A 20,985-nucleotide genomic window follows, 5' to 3' on the forward strand; every position below is an offset into this window, starting at 1 on the left:
TCTGGACCGGCTGTCGGGGAACAGCGGGCCCGAGCGCCCCCCGCGGAGCCTGCTCTCAGCCAATGGGAGCCTGAGGTCCCGGGATGATGAGATGAGGGGCCGCTGCTGGGCCAATCAGGCTCCAGGCGCGGCCAGGGGGAGGAGATGGGAGGAGAGGCCGGGGGCGATGGAGACAGAGCTACATCAACAGAAGTTTCTCACCTTGGAATGCGAGGGGGCGCTCCCGCATCTCCTGCACATCTTCGACTCGTTTCGGGAGGAGTGCCCCAAGCTACTTTCCCAACTTCCTCACGCTGCTCCCAGCTCGCGAGGAGAAGGCTGCTGAGAGCCCCTACCACGGCTGGCCTTCTTTTTACGTTGTCTGCAGGGAGAAAGGAGGCGAGGGACACCTTGGTGCTGGGGAACTGACCTCTGTCCTGGTGGGCCTCTGGCTGGGGAGGGTCGAAGAGGAGTGGCTGGGCCTGGGGGACTCCATGCGGGGGCCATGGACAGAGCAGCGCTCCTGGGACTGTCCCGCCTGTGCGCGCTGTGGGCAGCCCTGCTCGCACTGTTCCCCTGCGGAGCCCAAGGAAACTGGATGTGAGTATGGGGGCAGCAGGGGCGCACGGGGTTTGTGGCAAAAGGGATGCCCAGCCTCAGGGAACTTTCAGCTGAGGCTGGAGAGGAGAGGCGGGACCCTAGGGCGGGCGACCTAAATTTCGGGTAAACATCTGGGATTGGGGAGGAGAGCAGGGCAGCGGCTGACGCTAGGGGCGGCCGTGTCTTACAGGTGGTTGGGCATCGCCTCCTTTGGGGTTCCGGAGAAGCTGGGCTGCGCCAACTTGCCGCTGAACAGCCGCCAGAAGGAGCTGTGCAAGAGGAAACCGTACCTGCTGCCGAGCATCTGCGAGGGCGCCCGGCTGGGCATTCAGGAGTGCAGGAGCCAGTTCAGATACGAGAGATGGAACTGCCTGGTGGCCGCCGCCGCCCCGCCGGACACCAGCCCTCTCTTTGGCTACGAGCTGAGCAGCGGTGAGTCCCGGGACGCTCTCAGCTGGCGCGGGACGGAGGGCAGGTCCTCCAATTCTTGTAAATAGAGAGTGCTTGCGTGGTCCCGTCGCTCCCTAAATCCCCAGAGAGGTCCTTTAGTGCAATGAAATTAGGGGCGACGGAAGCCAGACCCGGGGTGCAGGTGCGGTCCTGGAGGGGGTGACACCCCAGGTCCCGAGCGGGGCGCGTGGAGCTGTAGCTCTTCCTCCTTCCCGCGGCGCCCGGCCGGAGTTGGGGAAAGGCTGACACTCCACCCCGCCGACCCCTCGGACCCCGTAGCGCCCCCCTACGTGGGTGACCAGCTGGAGAAACATGATGTCGGCTGCAGGGAATGCCGCTGCCGCATCTGCTTTGATTTAAGCAGCTCCGCTGCGCACCGCGCACTGGCTAATTGCAGCGAAGCCTCAAGTTGGTTGGCTCCTCACAGCACCGGGAAGACGGAATAATGGCGATTTTAAAGGGACTGTCCCGGACAGCCCCACGTGAGGCTAACTCGAGCACTACTTTAGTTCTCCCCTCTATTCCTTTCCTTCTACCTTTTTCCTCCTGTGCGCACAGCCGCGGCGCGGGAAGCTGCAGTAAAACAAAGTTCCACTTCCACCGGCCTAGCAGTGACTTGGTAAGGATAAAGGTACAGAGGTATCAGCAGATTCAAAGAATTTCAGGCCCTGGGCGCTGAAAGATCCTTAGTTGTTTTTCACATTCATTTCGGTTCCCCCTCCACCTTTGACCCTTCCCCGCCGGGTCCCTACACTCGCCGCCGCCAAAGCATCGCTTTTGCCCCGCTGCGCTTTGGCCGGCACACCCTTCCGAAAGAGCCCTGACTCCCTGCAGAAAAAAAAGAAAAGAAGAAGAGGATGCGTTCTTCACAGTTGCTGAAATGTGGAGGCATCTGCTGTTGAAAGGGTTTATTGGACAACGACGTGATAACGTTTCTACTCCAATCTAAACATCTCCAAAGGGGGGGAAAAAAAGTCGCCTGCTGAGTCCCTTCTAGACCATTTTATTACTGTTTTAATGGGACTTTAATTTGCAAAGATTTTAGCTCAAGACCTATTGCAGGTGTGTTATCCATATTCAATATTCAATTGTTTTCCGTAACAATTCTTTTTTTTTTTTTTTTTGCTGATGACATTTCAATTATCTTTAACTGCCTTTAATACTGTAAGAGGATATAATACTGTACATAAGAATATTTCTATAGTATTTAACTTTCATATTAATATTGTTTTTCAGGATATCCTTAAAAAATCAGTCTTTGATGTGAAAGGAAACTGCAACATTTATCTCCTAATTGCTTTGGTCTTTGCTTAATTTTAATTTGCATTCTGACGTGTATTTTTTATACAACAAAAGTCATACCAAATTTTTCAGCTTGTGTTTTCTGATAACACATTTTAAATTTAACGAGAAGGGTAAGCGGGACTCCTTTGGGCATTGTATCACTATTTACATATCCATACGAGGGATTTTAAATTCAACGTGTATTTATAGAATTTTTATTGTCTGTTAAGTGCTGAGCTGGATGCTGACATACATTTCAAATTTTAAAAATAAACAGATGATATTAAGGTATGAGGACAATTTATGATATACAATATAGGAAAATCATACTGAAAATTAATGTTGCTTTTTTAAAAGCTGAGAATAATATGAAATTGTCCTTTCTTAAATATGTACTCATTAAAGCATCCATTGAAAAGTTGCTTCCCTGATAAGAAGATAAGTAGAAGGCTTTGTTATGAACATAAACAGAGAACGGTATGACATTCATTTAGCAACTTATGTTTTATTCTAGGCACCAAGGAAACAGCATTTATTTATGCTGTGATGGCTGCAGGCCTGGTGCATTCTGTGACCAGGTCATGCAGTGCAGGCAACATGACTGAGTGTTCCTGTGACACCACCTTACAGAACGGCGGCTCAGCAAGTGAAGGCTGGCACTGGGGGGGCTGCTCTGATGATGTCCAGTATGGCATGTGGTTCAGCAGAAAGTTCCTAGATTTCCCCATCAGAAACACCACGGGAAAAGAAAGCAAAGCACTATTAGCAATGAACCTACATAACAATGAAGCTGGAAGGCAGGTATGTATTAGAAAATGGAATAGAAATCCAGTGCCTTTAGGTAAATAACACTAGGATTACACTTCTGGATCAATCTGACCAAATGGTTTAAAAACCAAACGAATGCAGGCTAAGAATATATATGTGTGTGTGTGTGTGTGTGTGTGTGTGTATATATATATATATGTAAAATTATATGTGTGTTTATTGTATATGTATAACAGCGAGTATATATATCTATATATATATCTATATATATAGATATATATACATATTATTTCATGAGCCTGTACTGACCATATTGATTTAGTTTAAGTTTCCATCTGATGTGAGTTGAATCTGGTTATAGAATATATTTGTGATCGTATATTTCGTATACCTAAAACACCAATTATAAAATAACAGAAGTACAAGTGCCTGTTGGGTCATTTTATTCCACCCTCTTAGATGGTTAGTTGCAGAGCCAGAATAAGACTTACAGTATCTGCCTTTCTAACGGGACTGAATCAAATTTCATTTTTTCAAATTTGAATTTTCATTATATTTTTAAATCTATATTTTACTAGGCAATAGCATCTAAAGAAGTTATCAGTTCTGTCCTTACTTTCTCTAGCAAAACCTTCTTGAATACATTAGAGAATACACAACTCAATATTTTTTGTAAAACAAAATTTATTTAAGGGAATTAGTTATGTTATTGTAAAGCAATGTAGATTCACTGTAAAAACTGATAAATACAGATAAATGTAAAGCAACTATAGATACATTAAATATTTTGATATTTAAAAATATAGATATATTAAAGATCTAGGGAGAGGGAAATTTGAAGAATCACATCTAATTAACCTCTTTGTGAATTTTTTAATGCTAAATTTTCTTAAAATGGAGTAAATTTGTAGCTTAATTTAACTTTTATGTATTTACCTTAATGAGTATTGACACAATAAGCTTTGAGTTCTACAACATAGTTGAATTACTTGGTAATTCATAGTGACTTTCCAAAAACAGTCAAAACCTCTCTTAGGAATATAGATTTTCTATTTTTTAATAATCTTTTCAGGATGGGAATATCACCACATATCCTATATTATTGTAAATATTCAATAACCTGTAAAGGTCCCAAAGTAGTCATTGCAATCTGCCACATTCCCCTGCAATAAATTAAAACGAGTTGCGGTATCTCTTAGGAATATTTAAAGTATATGCTGCATTTGTTTTACATTTTTGGAAAGTGAATAAATGGAACTTGCTTGGAGTAGTTGCAAGTTTCAGCCAGTTTTCTTTACTTAACCACTTTGGTTTAAAATACAAAAACCGAAAACTCAATAAATATATCACCATAACACTTCAAATTCAAATTTGACTATTCAGTTCTATTTGAATATTGATTCAAAACGGAAGATTAGAAAATAGGAAAGTCAGTATATAGCTATGTAAGCTTTTCATTTTTTTGTTTTGAAATTTTAAGTTAATTTATCTCACTAAAGTAACTCCTGCTAACACCATAGTTATGCACAGGTCTCTTCTTGATAAAATTTTACATTAAAAAAAAATTAAATGAATGAGTTTTTGCTTCAATTTAAATAATATCCAATAAAGGAATTTTTATTATTTCTAACATATTAATATAAAAGAGGTTAAAGGTAATTAACATTTGTTCTTTAAAAGTCTAAACTAGAGAAAAACATCAAGTCAAATTAATACATTTTAAAAACAAGAAAACAATTGAATGAATATTTAGTATCACCTTAGACCTTAAATCTTCTTTAGTCATTCTTTAAATAATTTGGTAGAGACTAAAAAACTTTAATCAGAAAACAAAACCTCAAACTCATGTTATAATTCATTCTTTTAAATAAAGTTATCTCCAGACTTATGAAAAGTCCTAAAGTATTCTAAAATGTATTTTTATTAGCAATATTAGACAGCTATTTAGTTTTATTCCGTCTTATGTGGCTTTTTTTCAAATTAGGTAGCAATATTTGCCTCTGTAACTATTAACTTTGATCTATTTATATTCTGATTTTTTTTAAAGAAACATACAACTATTCAGCATCAATTTTAATCCACTGTTTGTTGGCAATAAAACAATCTCCTCACTTTACTGAGGTTTTCCCTATTATTCTAATTACGCCAAAAAAATTCAGCCTTTAGGTATATACACATTTTGTGTAAATTTCAGTTTTCTCTACTGAATCTTTTTTTTTTTTCCACATTGGTCTAGATGGAAGCTTAAAATATTACAAAATATTACCCGGATATTTTGAGGGTACTACACTGATGTTTTCGTTGGTCTTTTCTCATGAACTATTACAATTCAAAACATTTTAATATTTTTCTTTCCATTGGTGGTTAAAAAAAAAAACAAAAAAACCCCAACACCACCACCAGCACCGGAACAACAACAAAAATCAACCAGGTTTCCAAGATATTACCTAACATGGAAGAACAAAATACTACATTTTCAATATTGGCAATTAGGAGTTTAATCTAATAGGTATATCCTTCTGAGTAAGGTTCAAGGTCTGCATTCAGTTGAGTTGATTTTCCTCATCTCAAAATCCCAAACTCAAAACGTAGGAAAGCGTTCAGAGAAATGTGGGTACTGGCGCTTAGTAGTGCTGTGAGCAGAATAGATGATTTTCTAACCGCTGACCTTAAATACTCTAATTCCCACTTGGTTTCTGACACCATTCCTAAAGTTATGACTCCAAGAATAATGTTGCCAAATGGTGATTGTCTAACAGAAAGATGTGATGTCTTCCAGGGGCAGAACTTCCGAGAATAATGTGACTTGGAATATTTGTGGGTATTTCTTTTGGTGTGCTTAAAATATTTCCATTCTTCCCATGTCCACCTCATAAACTTTTACGTTTCCCTACCCCATAATTTGTTTTATGATGAGTAACTCAAAAAAGTGGCATGGGCCCCACCCCTAAATTTCATTAACCTGTTTCAAGAATATTTACAAGCACTTGAACAACACACAAGTGTTTTGCTTTTCAGCAGGTTCATATATATTTTTGGACTGAAAGGGACAAAATGGGTCAGAGAAATAGGAAGACTACAATTAGCCATCCAATTTGTGTCACCGTTTTCATAAAAACTTAAACAGATCATCTGATACTTGACAAATGAAATGTCACAAAATGTTCCATAACAGTTTTTTTTTTTTTTAGTCATTTCTGTAAAGTTTGGATAAAGCAACCTACCGAAAAACAATCACCTCCGGCTGTGTTACCTCTGAGTCAAAACTAACTCCTTAGACCACTTCTCAAACAGTTTCTAGTTTTACATTAAGTGTTAATGAAACATCTTTCCTATTTCACTTCATCAGAAATTTATCAAACCAAAATTTAACATAGGGAGCCCAGTAGATTAAATGCTATGCTCCTAATTGCTCTCCCATTGTTTAAAAATATTCCACCAAAATGTGCACATCTGTTTGCAATAATTAACAAAACATTCCTCTCTTAATATCGTTATAAACCTTAACAACTCAGCGAAGTAGAGAAAGGAATTTTCTCATAACCACACACAACTCATTCGCTTGCTATTCTCTTACATTTCCTGTTAGAAAATCACTATGCTATCACTGCAGCTCAGAACGGCTATTTGACATCAATTAAGAATCCTAGCTGAAAAGCTCCAGAATATATATTTTTGGAGTGTTCATGCAATTTTCTTAAATATATTTGTACTTTCCACTTTCATTTTTCTCTGTTCTACCAAAATTATCCTGCTGCATATAAAGACTTTATATCATATATTACCATCTATCCTTATGGAAGACAAGTGTCTCAACCAGGCTATTTATTTTTCTGTCAAATTGGAATAATAAGCAAGTACATGTTCATGAACTACCTACCTACTATATGCAAGGCATTTCTTCCTATAAAACTAAATGAAGTAAAATAATTTATGAAAATGTGCTCTGAGAGTTAAATTCTGTGTGTGTGTGTGTGTGTACATGTTATCTACCCTTGAACTCTGCATTTCATCACATTCTCCTAGTGGTGGTTGCATTGCTTTATTTTATCCCTATTTGTCCAAGTTTCTTCCTTGGAGTCTTACAAGGGTATAATCATTTAAACTGCATGTCAAGTTCTTTGTCTTTCTATCCTAGAATATCAATGTGAATAGTATTCACATATATAATAAAAATACTATTTCTTTTCTTATACTTATCGTTAAAGACAAAAAGGTAATGGAATTGAAAGATAATAGAATTAACTTCCTTAAAAATATCTCTAGAAAGTTTAGTTAACTCCACGTAAAAAGTTTAGAAGTTTCTAGTTTTCTGTGGCAGGAAAATCTCCCCAAAATTCGGATACAAATTCAGCAGGTGGTATCCCTGGATTCAAAATCAGTCTTCCCTCTTATCCTTCACACCCGTGCAGTAAGTAGTGTGTCACTCTTGTGTCCTAGCACTGTTGTGGGCTGAGGAATTGGAGGAAAACCCAGCCAGATCAGGGTCTCCCAATATCATTGACTTCCTGGCAGTGACTCTTTTGTTGAAGAAAGTGGTCTTTATTACTTCCTCTTGATTCAGATTACCAACAGAGGATGAGTTAAAACTGTTCAAGTGAGCTAGACTAACCATTCAATGAGTATTTGGTGAGCGTCTATTCTGTCCTCCATGCTTTGCAAATTGGCAACACCATAGGTGATGTCTGAACTGGTTAATAAAAGAAAAAGTCAGCTCCTCAGTCAAGAATCTGAGCGAGAGGCAGCTCTAAATCACTAAGTGATGACTGTAACGAGCGTTGATCAGGTTTAAACACATAAACTTACATTCTTAGATGTTTGGCTTTCTTTGCACAATTTGTTTTGTTGTTACCTGGCATTGATTGAGCTCTCTTTTTCTCATATCCTTTGGGCACTTAAAATCTGAACAAAAGTAGGCAGATCGCATTAATTTGAACATTTATTTGCCTGGAGATGTTTTAAAAATGGAGGGCTTTGTGAATATCAAATGCCATAAATTTAACCAAATAAGCCTGTGTGCCAAATTGTTTTCAATTGAAAGGTAAATTTTACCTGAGATAATAAGAAATAGACATATCTACTCGCTTCTTAGTTTCATGAGTTCAAAACAAGCATATGTGTCGTATCCTATAAAAGACAGTGTTTAAATGTTGTTCGGTTTATTATTTTAAACACTAATAAAAAGTATTGAATATTACACAAATCAATACCATATGCTCTCATTCAAGGCTGCAAATATAACAAATTGTTTGAAATACTCTGTCTCATTAGATAGTTCAGAAACTTTAGTTAATTTGTTAGGAAATGTAACATTCCACAAACATGTCAATGTCAACTGTGGTACAAAATAACAAAGTAGAAACCCCTGTCATTTTATAGTTTTGATAAGAACTTTAAGTGGAATTTAAGCGGTGGGGTTTTTCCTTTCTTTGGCGAGATTACACACATAATTTCCAAGTTATCGAATGGCTAGATCCGTTTTTTATTTTTACCCAGCCTGTTGACAGAATGTCAACTCTCCAGTTAGTCCTGACGATTTATTAATCTGCTCTGCCATCCTCTGGGGACTGAAGGAAGTTATGCTGACTGGCCGGTATGTAAGAAATTAGAACTATAAACTTTTATGTTAGAAATCTCTGTGTTGTTTTTGCACGGTTAGCCCCATTTGAAATTTTATCTCAACTCTTACCGTACCTTCTTCTTCAGGGACAGGGGGCATTTATTTTGACCTTAATGTGTGTCAGGCAATGGATTCTAACCCACGTATGTAATCTCATTGAATTCCTCCATCGGAACAGAATAACTCGTCACTTAGAATTGAAAAATCGTATAAATATTATACCTTTTCTATGTTAGGAGGGTGCTACTGATCCTTCAAGAATAGGACGTATGTTTTGAATTAATTTTCCAGAAGAGGGGAAGAATTGGCTGGGAGCCACCGCACTCTCCAGCCCCTTCTTTTGACCAACTTAAGTTGATTAGTCAGGATTTCTCATGTGGTCTGTGACCAGGGGATAGCATATCCCCCCAAACCCCTGTGAATATAACTGACTTTTGCAGTGATCAAACCTGAGAACTGTCAGTTCAGTAGCTCTCATCCTTAAATGCTCTTGGAATCATCTGAGCAGCTTTGTAGAAGTCATTGCCTGGACCCCACCTTGACAAATTAAATAAGAATCTCAGGGGTTATTTGTAAAGTTTCACAGGTGTTTCTGTGTGCGTACAAGTCACCGGAGGATCTTATTAAAATGCAGATTTTGATTCCGCAGGTTTGGTGAGGGGCCTGAGAGTCTGTATCTCTCACAAGTGATGCTGGTGCTATTGGCCCATGAACCACACTCTGAGTAGCAAGATGCTAAAATGAACGGTATCAGGAACATAGAGGCACTAATGAACATCCTCTCGCACCCAAAACTAAATGAGAGATTAGAAATAAAAGTAGCTTCCCTTTGTTATCTCAGCTAATCTCTGTTAACATTATTAGCCTGGTCTGCAGCTTTAAATTAGACTCAGAAAGGTTTGTTCTAAGCAACCTAAAAGATCCTTTACGTGCAAAATCATCCTTATTTTTAAAAATTATTATTATTTTATTTCTATTATTTAATTGAAGTATTTTTAAAACTATAATTATTTTATTTAATTTTAATTGAAGTATATAACCATCGTTTTTATACAGGAGTAAACAGATCCAGAAAGTTAAGTGATTAGGCTGGTAGTGCTTCTGTTGTTGAGTAAAACACTTCATGAACAATGTTTCACTCAATTCCTGTTGGTTTCAGGCTGTCGCCAAGTTGATGTCATTAGAGTGCCGGTGTCACGGAGTTTCCGGCTCCTGTGCTGTGAAAACATGCTGGAAAACCATGTCTTCTTTCGAAAAGATTGGCCGTCTGTTGAAGGATAAATATGAAAACAGTGTCCAAATCTCAGACAAAATAAAGAGGAAAATGCACAGGAGAGAGAAAGATCAGAGGAAAATACCAATCCACAAGGATGATCTGCTCTACGTTAATAAGTCTCCTAATTACTGTGTAGAGGATAAGAAACTCGGGATCCCAGGGACCCAAGGCAGAGAGTGCAACCGCACGTCAGAGGGCGCAGACGGCTGCAACCTCCTCTGCTGCGGCAGGGGCTACAACACCCACGTGGTCAGGCACGTGGAGCGATGCGAGTGCAAGTTTATCTGGTGCTGCTATGTCCGCTGCAGGAGGTGTGAAAGCATGACTGATGTCCACACTTGCAAGTAACCACTCCAGCCAGCCTTGGGCAAGAGTCCCCAGTGACAGACGTACAACGGGAGCGGCTCCCACTGTGCTGGGCTGGGGAGCCTGACACCTGCCTCCTCAGAATTCCCAGATCCTCGAGGCTCTCTCAGAAGTCCCTTTACCTGATCGATGTCAATGTCACACACTAGGCATGTAGATTTCTTGGGATTCTAAAACTGAAAAAGTTTGAGTTCATATGTTGGTGGTTTAGGGAACAGATATTGAGGGGCAAGGAAGATAAACTGTCTCGTAAGCAAGAAAGAACAGGAAAGAGCCTTCATGCCGAGAGACCTGGTCCATACTCAGGATAAGATCCTTGACTATGGAACTCGGTTATGGAACTCAATAGCGGTGGGTGAATATTAGTCATTTTTAAAAGACATCTATTAGAGCAGCAAGGAGCAGTAAACATGAATCTCATTCTCTGAGTACTTTTTATGAAGAAATCATACTAAGTGTTGGTGCATAGAAACAGAAGGTGTTGGGACAGGTTAACAGAAGTGGTGGGTGCCTACTTAACACTTTCATTCATTTCAGAAGAAAGAATCTTCATAAGTGATATAACACCCCTAAAACATGTTTGTTAGCGATATTTCGTGACAAAACAAAAGAAGCAAGATGTAAGAAGCAAAATGTAAAAAGCAAAATGTATGATTTGGAGTTTAAGTGACTTTTAACCAGGAGAATTGATCTAGAAGAGTATCAGTAAGGTATACAGCAACCTTTATCTTTGGCTTCACACTTTCATTATAGACCAGCTTCCACTATTAAAAACTCAGCTCTGAAATACTGGAGGAAGGGATCCTGAAAGCATGTGGGAAAATCAGAGGTAGAAATATAAAGGGCACTCGTACATTGTAAGGAAAAGCACCCTTTAAATGTGTAAAGACAGTATTTTGTACAGTATTTTGTTAAATTTTTTAATATTTTGTAAATAATGTTCTTAAGTTATATGATATATATTGAAACTTAAGATATTTTTTGCCAAAGCCCAAGAGCTAAGGCAATAAAATTATCTCAGAAATAATATTAGCTTCTGTTTCCTTTCATACTATTAACTTTGACATTTTTTCATACATTGAAAAAGAAGTTCACTGAGCAGTTAGTTATATGGATGTGCATTTCCTGCCAAAATGGCAGCTTTATATGTTGTAAATTAAAATATGCGGCAATATATCGACAATCGTGCTATTTCAGCAGTCAGATTAGTTGAATTCTGTTCTCAATTAGTTATGTTTAACTTGTAAGGTTATTATAATAAATTATACAGTAAAAGTCTTAACTGGAAAAAAGAATCTAAATCAGAATAATGATCAATTTGTGGATTTGATATCCTGGATATTTAATATGTTGTGTGAAATGCTGCATTTCCGTGTGAATTTTGAGTGGTCTTTCTTGTTTTAGTATTCATGCATGTATATTCATGATATTTTACAAGGTTCCTGGTGAAAATTACAGGGCTGTATTTAAGGTGGTATTTTAATGTAAATGCTATGTTTTTTATGAATTGTTAAATATTTCAGTATCATACAGAAAAAATAGATTTTCTAAGTTCAGAATGGACAAAGAAAGAATATTCTTTTTCTCAAAATAAGCTAAAGAAATGTTTCCCTGCCCACCCTGGTCTCATTCTATTTCCTTTCAATTTTATTTAAAAGGCAAAGCAATAATTTGTGAAAAAGAGCAAACCATGGAAAATGACTCTGATCTAATATTAAAATCAAGGCTAAACATTTAACTGTGACCCTTAAAGTTTAACAAAATTACTATTTACTGAATGAGAGACTCCAAAATGATAAATGAACAAATACAGTGCTTATTTAAGAGCGGTTTACCATTCTTTAGCATCCACTGATGAGAATAACCTGAAAAATAGACACTTATTATTATGCCTTTTTTTTGCAAAGTATATCTATTTTATCTGCATTGAAAATAAGCACTCTTTCTTAAAACATGAAGACTGCAGTTTCCATTAATAACCATTTTTTTTCTATCAACTAGAAAACTTTTCGTAATTAACTTACCAACCGATTGTGAGAACCAGGGAGACTTTAATTCACAAATACATGACTACTATTCAGCCACTGCTGAAAAACAGTGGTGCCAACTCAGCACCACCCCCTAACCCCCGCATGCCTGAGCAAGAACTCCCAACTCCCAAGCTGTGTCTTTGGTTTCTTCTTTTCCGTCTCCCTGGCATCACCATGGAAGCCATCCATGAATGTCTCACCTGTGTTACTGGTTGACAGCCTAGCTTTGGCCCATTTCCTTCCCAGTCCCCATCGTAGTATAGGTAGCAGCATGGTGCTCCTGGAAATACACGTTCTGGGGCCCAAACGCTTCTATCCAGTTTAGGCTATTGTCCCTTCATGGTTTAGGGCTCCTTATGGTGCAGGTAACAAAAAAAGCAACCCAGACTGACAAACATTAAAGGAAATGTACTGACTCAGTGGGTGAGAAGTCTAGAGTTGTGACCGATTCAGGTGAAGTTTGATCCAAAAGCTCACACCATGTTCCCGGGACTCAGGTCTCCCCATCTCCAGCCTAAAGAAGCTGGCTTCTGTGATGTTGTCTTCGACTTTAGGCTCCACAGGGTTCTGTGCCAACCCCCCCAATACCCTAGCCTCAGCAGCTCTGGGCTCTCGGCTTTTCTCATCAACACGGCTGCCACACTTCCTTCCAGATCTAACATTCTCCTACTACTCATTCTAAGGAAAGGGAGAGGTTCTTTTTTTTTTTTTTTTTTTTTTGGTTGCTCACACAAGACAGAGGGCAAACTTATTTCTCAGAATGCCCAGCAAAAGTCATCATTGGCTCTGATTGGTTAATGTGCCTATCCCTGAGCCAATCACAATGGCCATTGGGGATTGGGGTTGGATGATAAATACACTGGTCATTTTAAAGCAATCAAGACCCATGCTGGGAAATGGCAGTGGGGTTCATTCCAACTAAACCCACATAGTTTGAGAATAGGAAAGGGATGAGTCCACAGAGAAAAACCAGGAGGTTATGTCACCATAAAGGGTCCTCTATGCTGGACAGTCCCCAGTTCTAGTGATGTGTTTAGGAAACAGCTTTCTGGTATCACATGGATCAGGCTCACTGCCAGACAATCGCTGTGGGTAAAAAGTGCCTTGATTTGTTTAAATGCCCTTTATGATGATAAGAGGGGAGGGGACTTACACTCTACTGTATTAATTTTCAATTTAGGAGTTCAACATTTTGTACACTTGGAACTGCTTAATAGAGGCAATGATGATTATCTTGAAATGTGATCCAGAAAAATGTATCAAACAGCATTATCTGTAATCTCTGGATAAGGAAGTTGGTTAATTAAAGCATTTCCTTGATAATAATACTTTACACAACACAAAAACACTTTAATTTGTTTGAATACAAATAATGGCATTATTTCCTTATTCATGATCTGGATGATAGTTGGTTTAGTTGGTGGTTTTTTGTTTGTTTGTTTTTTAAGAAACTATGATAGTTATATTAAGAATACAATGGAATTGAACTATGTAAGTTAGATGCTATGACCCTATTTTGCAGCTTTGTAACCACGTGATATTCACAGTAAATATTTTAGAAACACTTTAATTTTCTGAAGTACTGTCAGTACTGATGTGTTTGGTTTTACTTAAGATGTGGAACCAGAAGAGCTTTTCATGAAAATATTTATTTATAGGCAATTCGGTGAGCTGCTGGTATTTTTTTGCATCACCTTCCAAAGGCCATCAAATACTGAGGAATTAAACTCACCATTTGGAGCCAGTTAGTTATCCAGAACACTATAATCCACTTAGCTGACTTGAAGGAAGAAAAATTCAAATCATATCTCCAGGAACCGTGTATACTCGGCAAGACAAGACTTTCTTAAGGCAAGTTGGTTAAGATCCTTGATTTTCTTTTAAATTTCAGTTTCAGTATAGACCAGATGTGACAAGTCATAACATTTCTTGGAGTAGGATAATGAGGTAAACTGAGAAGGACAAATGTGTGGCCCAGCATGAAAGGGAACACAGTGGTACACCAAGGACTCAACACCTTTGAAAAAGAAAATAATGTTAGTAAACACTTAGATAGCACTTACTATGTACCAGGCATTGTTCTAAGTAAATCGTATATATTAAGACATTCGATCCTCACGATAACCTCATAAAGTAGGTGCCATTATTGTGGTCCTTGTTGTATAGAAACAGACACAGTAATGGTGAGGTAAGTAGCTGGCCCAGGTCACACAGAACAGACTAGCTTCAGAGACTGTGCCCTTAACCATCATATTGTTATTGCGCCTCTCACAGAAAGAAAATAGTACAGAGTTTACAGTATACCATTTAAAGGGGTTGGGGATTTGTAAACATAATGACAGTTACAGGGTGTTCCTCCCTGGTTTGATTATATAAACTTGGTTGAGAAGCTGGAGAGAAGTGATGGGAGAATTGAGGTCTTAGAATTCACCATGAAATGTAATTAAAATACACTGCCTCTTGATTTCTAAACTCTAAGTGATTTAAACTGCCTTCTACTTTAGATCCCAATGGGGCTAACAGTTGGATTATGCTTCAAGAGCCTAACAATCATTCCAAAAGGAAATGACTAGGGGTGAAGATCAAACTAATTTAGTGCGACATTAAATAAATACTTACATCCTTTTGATTGTTGTGTTTACAGCCAATTGTTACATAAGGTATTTTTAATAGATGGATGAAATTTATCATTGGTAATAGTTTACATCCACATCCAAAGAAAAACCAGTAGAGATGGTTTGCATGATTAAAATCTCTTGAAACAAAATCATGCTAGAAAGAGCAGCCTCTCCCACTTGTTGTAAAGGGAGAGTAATAATAAATGTGGACCAAGTCAACACAAAGTTTCACGTGACTTTTAAATTTGCAGAAAAAAATGAAAGCATCTGATTTGTGTGTGAGAATTGGAAGAGCAGGGAGAACGGGGATATAGGGCTGCCTGTTTCCCTCTGTTAAACTGCCATTCTGAACCCTAGGGGTGATTCACCTCCAAAGAGGCCAAGAAGCCTTCTCTTCTGCATGTCAGTAACAGCCGTCTGTGATCATGGCCCATATCTGCCCGGCCGTGTTTAGCCAAGAAAAAGGAGGGGTGGCCCTTTATAGATCCTAATTACTCTTTGATAAAAGAGGAATATCACTAAATTTAACTGCATATTTAAACACACCTGAACTCTTCGTAACCAAGGAAAAGTGTAAATAAACAAAATGTAAGTCAATAATTACCTATTTATTTCTAGTACATAATCTATACTTTAAAAAAATGTTTAAAAAATTTTGTCAGTTGTATTGTTTTTATATTTTCCTCAGCTTTATTGAGATATAATTGACATACAACATTGTGTACGTTTAAAGTCTTACCCATTTTAATTGCTTGATCTCAAACTCCCTGGCAAACAACTCATTTTTGCTCCACACAAGGCTCTACGCAAGCAAGGCAAGAAATAGCATATGGTAAGATAGCAAGATGGGAAAACTGAAAGAGTAAATGTGATAAATCCTCTTTAACATGCCTGATATTTAATGGGTCCAGGCTTAACACTTTTACAAGCTGAAAGATAAATTTCTGAGAAAAAATTCTCCCCTCTGCTAGCTTAAACACTTTTCTTCCCCCAAATGCCCAATTTATCACTTCTGGAGAAACTACACTCTAAAATTTGTTGACTAAATATATTAACTACAATGTCAGAATTTCAATTGCCACAGTGCCTGTAACTGTGCCCATCCCACAATCCCAGTGCTATAGAACTGTAGGAAAACTTCAGGGTATTTTCATAACGGGATTTGTTTTTCTTCATAATGGGATTTTAACAGTTCCACAAGAATTGGCTCTCAACCCCATTCCCAGGCCAAAAGTTTCAGATTTCTATAGGAGTTGAAGTGTCACCTCATTTACTGATCTTAGATCTCAGGTTCTCTCCCTGAGGGAGAACAGAAAGTCATCCGGGAAAGGTGCGCTCCCCTTGGTCAAGGGCACACGGGCTCATTCCTCACAGGTCAGGAAACCCTCACCATCCGCTCTTCTTCTTCCACCAGGGCCTCCCCATGAGAATCACAACCCTCAGGGACCACTGCCTTCCCCACGACTGAACATATTTCTACTCCTCAGAATCGTTTGCTTTCACTTCTCCTCTGCTCAGAGCTTGGACCTGCAAGACTTTTTCTTTGAAATTCATTTCTATTCTTGTCAAACGAAGCACACAGTACTTCTCTAATCATGTTCCCTCTACACAGGGCTGCAGAGAAGCCAATTTCCAGGTCGGCCATCTCATTCCATTGGTGATGCAGAAGGCTAAGACCCGGCAAAGAATTCCTCGCCCCAGTACTGAGCTTGTTCATCTGATCAGGTGACATCCAAGCAGTAGCAACAGCACCTCTGTGGTAGGTAGACAAGCAGGACTGCATTTGAACACATAATGCATTGCTGAAAATGTGTCTGAAAGTCCAATGAATAAATTTCAAATATCAGACTTATAAGGAATGTGTTGATCCCAGAAACCAAATAGAGGTTTCAAAGTTCTCATTCAAAATTCTTCTTTTGCCCAGGCACCCCTGCTGGTAGGTAGGAACCTTCACAGGCCCTTTGAGCAAGAAGCAAATGCTGGGGTGCAAGGTCAGCCAAGTCTCAGCATCTTCTCTGACCTGATGGCCGCCCCACCCTGCCGTGCGCAGAAGTTGGGTGGAGAGCTTGGAGGTTTTCGTGTGCTCTCTGGGGCTGGGGCTTCAGCAGAGTGTCCTGTGAGACTCAGCTGCTGCCACAGGAAGGAATCGGAAAACACTCCCTGCCTCTGGCTGAAGTCTCATAACTTCACATACTTGTGGGGGGCCAGCAAGTGAAACTATATCAATGTGATCATTTGAAATGCTAGCTGCATGGAGATACACAAAAGCTTGAATTCTGCACATGAAAGGGAGTTCAGTGTCAGAGTGGAAGGGTTGGTAGTATATAGTCAGTGGCTTGGAGGTTAAGGAGAACCTCGGGTGAATAGCTGTAGCCTCTCTCATGATCTTACTACCCTAGTCATTTAATGGTTCCCTTCTGGCTTGGTGTCTTGGTCTGTTCGGGCTGCTACAACAAAACACCACAGACTGGGTGGCTTATAAAGAGCAAATTTATTTCTTACAGTTCTGGAGACTGGGAAGTCCAAGATCAAGGTGTCAATAGATTCGGTGTCTGGAAACGGCCTGCTTCCTGGTTCACAGATGACCATTTTCTCACTGTGTCCTCACATGGCAGAGAAGCCCAGCCAGGGAGCTCTCTGGGGTCTGTTTTATAAGGGCAATAATCCCGTTCATGAGGGCTCCACCCTCATGACGTAATCACCTCCAAAAGGCCCCACCTCCAAATACCATCACATTGGGGATTAGGTTTCAACGTGTGAATTTTGAGGGGACACAAATATTCAGACCATAACACTTGGTACGATGGGGTTGGAAAGCTAAAGAGGCTGACTTAACTTTCCTCTATGGCTAAAACATTACTAGAATGCAAAAGACATAGCAATAATAGAAATGCTAACAGCTGCATTTAAAGAGTAGTTCGTGTCAGGCATTTTGGTAAACACCACAAATACACAGTTCTATCCCAATTTTACAGGAGAGGATACTGACTTTCTCAAGGTCCTCATGTAGCTGATGGTGGAACCGAGACACATACTCAGGCAGGTCTGTGTACTCTTAGCCAGTAGGCTACCCTGTCGAATTACAGAATTCTCTCCTCTTTTAAGATTTTAGGCCCTGCTCCTCTCTGGTTATCAAGTGAAACAATATGGGATGATTATATGGAACATTAGAAGCTTGCAGGTTCATAAATCAATTTTCCCTAATAAAAGGGAGTATCTTTTGCCAACTGAGTTTCAACTTGTTCTTTCAATAGTCAATACACTCCAGTGGTAGGCATGATTTCTGCAGAGCTGAACAGGGAGCTTAGCGATGGCAGCCCGCTGTACCTGTGAACCAGCTGTACCTGTGAACCAGCTGTACTGGGAAGATTGTCTTCGCTGTGTTACGTTTGCTTATAAACTACCCATGGAACAAACCCAAGAGAAACCTCTCTTCTGTCTCTACCCAAAGGGCTGGCAGTCCCTCTTCCTTTCTGAGCACTCCTAGAAGAGACATCTTAGTGTTGAAAGTGTTTCCTTCATACAGCTGCCCTCCAGTACTCTGCCCCTCACTGGATTGGAGGAAGGTTCTGGGGCAGGACACCTCTTAGATTCCAGACGGGCTTTCACCAGGCTGGCTGCACCATCCCTTGCTGCTCCCTGATACTCCCAGGCCAGGCCTGCCCGCTTTTCCCTCCATCTAACTCTTGATTTCACTGGAACCTCAAGAAAGGAGATGGGGACGGGAAGAGGAGCAATAGTAGAGGCTGAGGCCAGGTTAAATTGAGGGAGCTTTGAGGGAAACAGAGATTAACTAGCCATTGGCATGCGCCAATCAAAAACCAAGTCTACAACAGAAAAATCATCCTGGGAAGAGAAAGCAAAAGAATGCTTCTGAGGAATGCTTTAGAAAAAGTAAGATCTGGTACTTCATTCTACAACTCCTAATTTACATGCACTTATTGCTGTTGAAGGCCCAGTTGAAGAGGTTAAGTGGCAAATCTTTTTCCTGATCAACACAATCAATTTTTCCCTTTCATATTCATTTTTTAAACTATTGTAAATGCATTTCCACTTTCAACTGCTCTACTAACTGAACACAGCACATTTCTCATTCTTTCATTTAAGAATGGGGAGTGCCAATGAAACTGAATTAAACTATCATCTTTTGGGGGGGTCAACCTATTTATAATTCGTATAAACTAAATATAAAGTGCATTTCAGGCTAAAGGCATTGAGCTTCTTCTGGCAAAAAAATTATAAAATATCAGCTAATTCATTTCAAAACAAATACAATATAGAAAGAACAATGATAAACTTTAATCAAATTAAAGCCAGGAATATAAAGATTCTGGCTCAATTTTTCTTTAATTTCCCCATATCACTTATTTTCCTACTGTCTTTGCTGAATTTTAACAGGCATATTATAATATACTTGTTCTGGGACAGCCTCTATGATTACAAATAAAAAATACACATCCATAAGTCCTTAAACACCATTTAAAAAACCAAAGTGTCAATGCCAAATTTTTGATTTTAATGAAAATTCTGAACATTAAATAAGCATTGCTGCATTTACAATGCTGATTTTTAAAAGCTATCTGAAAATAAAATACAGTAAAATTATTGCTTCCAAAGTTATGTTGACATAATGTATACAAGGCAGAATTGAAACAATAGCAAACTGCATGAAAGCAGTTACATAACCAATCTTTATCCCTTCTTTTGCCATTTTATACACCTCTACAAAGCTATCATGTTATAGTCCTTATCTTGAAAGGGATGTCCTGCCATCTAGATACTTAAATTCTATCCATGTTAAGATATATCCTGAGGATATTAGTGTGTTTACCCATAGGAATGACTTTAATTTTGCATGTTAAGCAGTACAATACACACTTGACAAACCTCAGTGTGAAGTTCTATAGGCATATTACTTTGCCAGATAATACAAAAAAATTCACAATGCAAAACCAAGAGTATTTATTCTCATTATTTTTAAAAAAAGCAACACTTATTTCACAATCCCTGGAACTGTAAAACAGCCATTCTTTTAATTTACAGAATTGAGGGAAGTATTTTAAATGTCAAAACATACATGCTGAATGTGATTTAGCGTATCAGCACCAAAAATCTGAAAAGTTTACAAAAATTGTTTAGATGTGTAAGGTGCATTTATTCATGAATTACATTCAGTTTGAGGGAAGAAACAGTACCCCCAAACTCACTGATGTTTAAGAAATAGCTGAATAACTTCCACCTTGGTTTACAGCAAAATAAAAAATACTGCTTTTAGTTTTTCTTATATAAGTCATCTAAAATTTAGATCCAAAATTGAAGTGCTGCCTTTTACTGGGAATAGCAGTTTGATCATTACATTTTTTATGTTCCAGTTTAAGATACTTCACACACAATAGATATTTAATGCCCTAAAAATATTTTAAAAACTTGAGTCATTTTGTGAACATCTGAAGTTAACAAAAGGTAGGTCTCTTATATTTTTATGTAGAATTGGGTATAAAGTCATTGTGTGCCAAAATTATTTTTTTAAACGGTATCAGTCCCAATCAGTAATCAGGACCTTTCTAAATATGTCGTTATCTTTCCAGGCAAAAATTACTCTTACGAAGTTAGATGAAAGTAAATACAGAATTTCTTGGTTTACAATCCAAAATTACTGTGACATTAAAACATGCCTCTTTCCAAACCACTTGGTCAATGCTGATGACACTTAAATAAGGAAAACTTAGGCCAGTATTGTTCTAACTATACTGACATGCTGTCCTGAATGACCTACCAAGGCTGGGGAAGGGACTTGGCCTGGTTCCTCAGCTCTGCGGAGTTGCCTGCCCCCCACCCCCCACCCCGGGGTCTTACTCTATAGCTTATGCAAAATCAACTCATGCACACTATTAACTCAAAATCCAGCAAGCTACAGCCCTGATGCACCTACATTCATATATTTCCTCTTTATTGTGTACATTAAATGAAGAATTCTGTTGTGCTTTTCACATA

At 39.0% G+C, this 20,985-nt stretch overlaps 1 protein-coding gene across 1 annotated transcript; it reads left to right on the forward strand.

Moving 5' to 3' along the window:
* Nucleotides 1–484: 484 nt before the first annotated feature.
* On the forward strand, nt 485–10,502 carry WNT16 (Wnt family member 16). Its single transcript, XM_061198251.1, has 4 exons — nt 485–579; nt 770–1,011; nt 2,828–3,114; nt 9,861–10,502. Exons 1-4 carry the CDS (start codon nt 485–487, stop codon nt 10,323–10,325), a joined length of 1,089 nt encoding a protein of 362 aa, XP_061054234.1. The 3' UTR covers nt 10,326–10,502.
* Nucleotides 10,503–20,985: the final 10,483 nt, after the last annotated feature.

The sequence above is a fragment of the Eubalaena glacialis genome, chromosome 8 (assembly GCF_028564815.1).
Source record: "Eubalaena glacialis isolate mEubGla1 chromosome 8, mEubGla1.1.hap2.+ XY, whole genome shotgun sequence".
Classification (NCBI taxonomy): Eukaryota; Metazoa; Chordata; class Mammalia; order Artiodactyla; family Balaenidae; genus Eubalaena; species Eubalaena glacialis.

Excerpts from the sequence above, each read along its gene's own strand:
- WNT16 (XM_061198251.1), top strand. The coding sequence starts at position 485 with ATGGACAGAGCAGCGCTCCTGGGACTGTCCCGCCTGTGCGCGCTGTGG. Across the intron at positions 580-769 it reads GGAGCCCAAGGAAACTGGAT|GTGGTTGGGCATCGCCTCCT; the intron begins GTGAGTATGGGG and ends CGTGTCTTACAG. Across the intron at positions 3,115-9,860 it reads ACAATGAAGCTGGAAGGCAG|GCTGTCGCCAAGTTGATGTC; the intron begins GTATGTATTAGA and ends TGTTGGTTTCAG.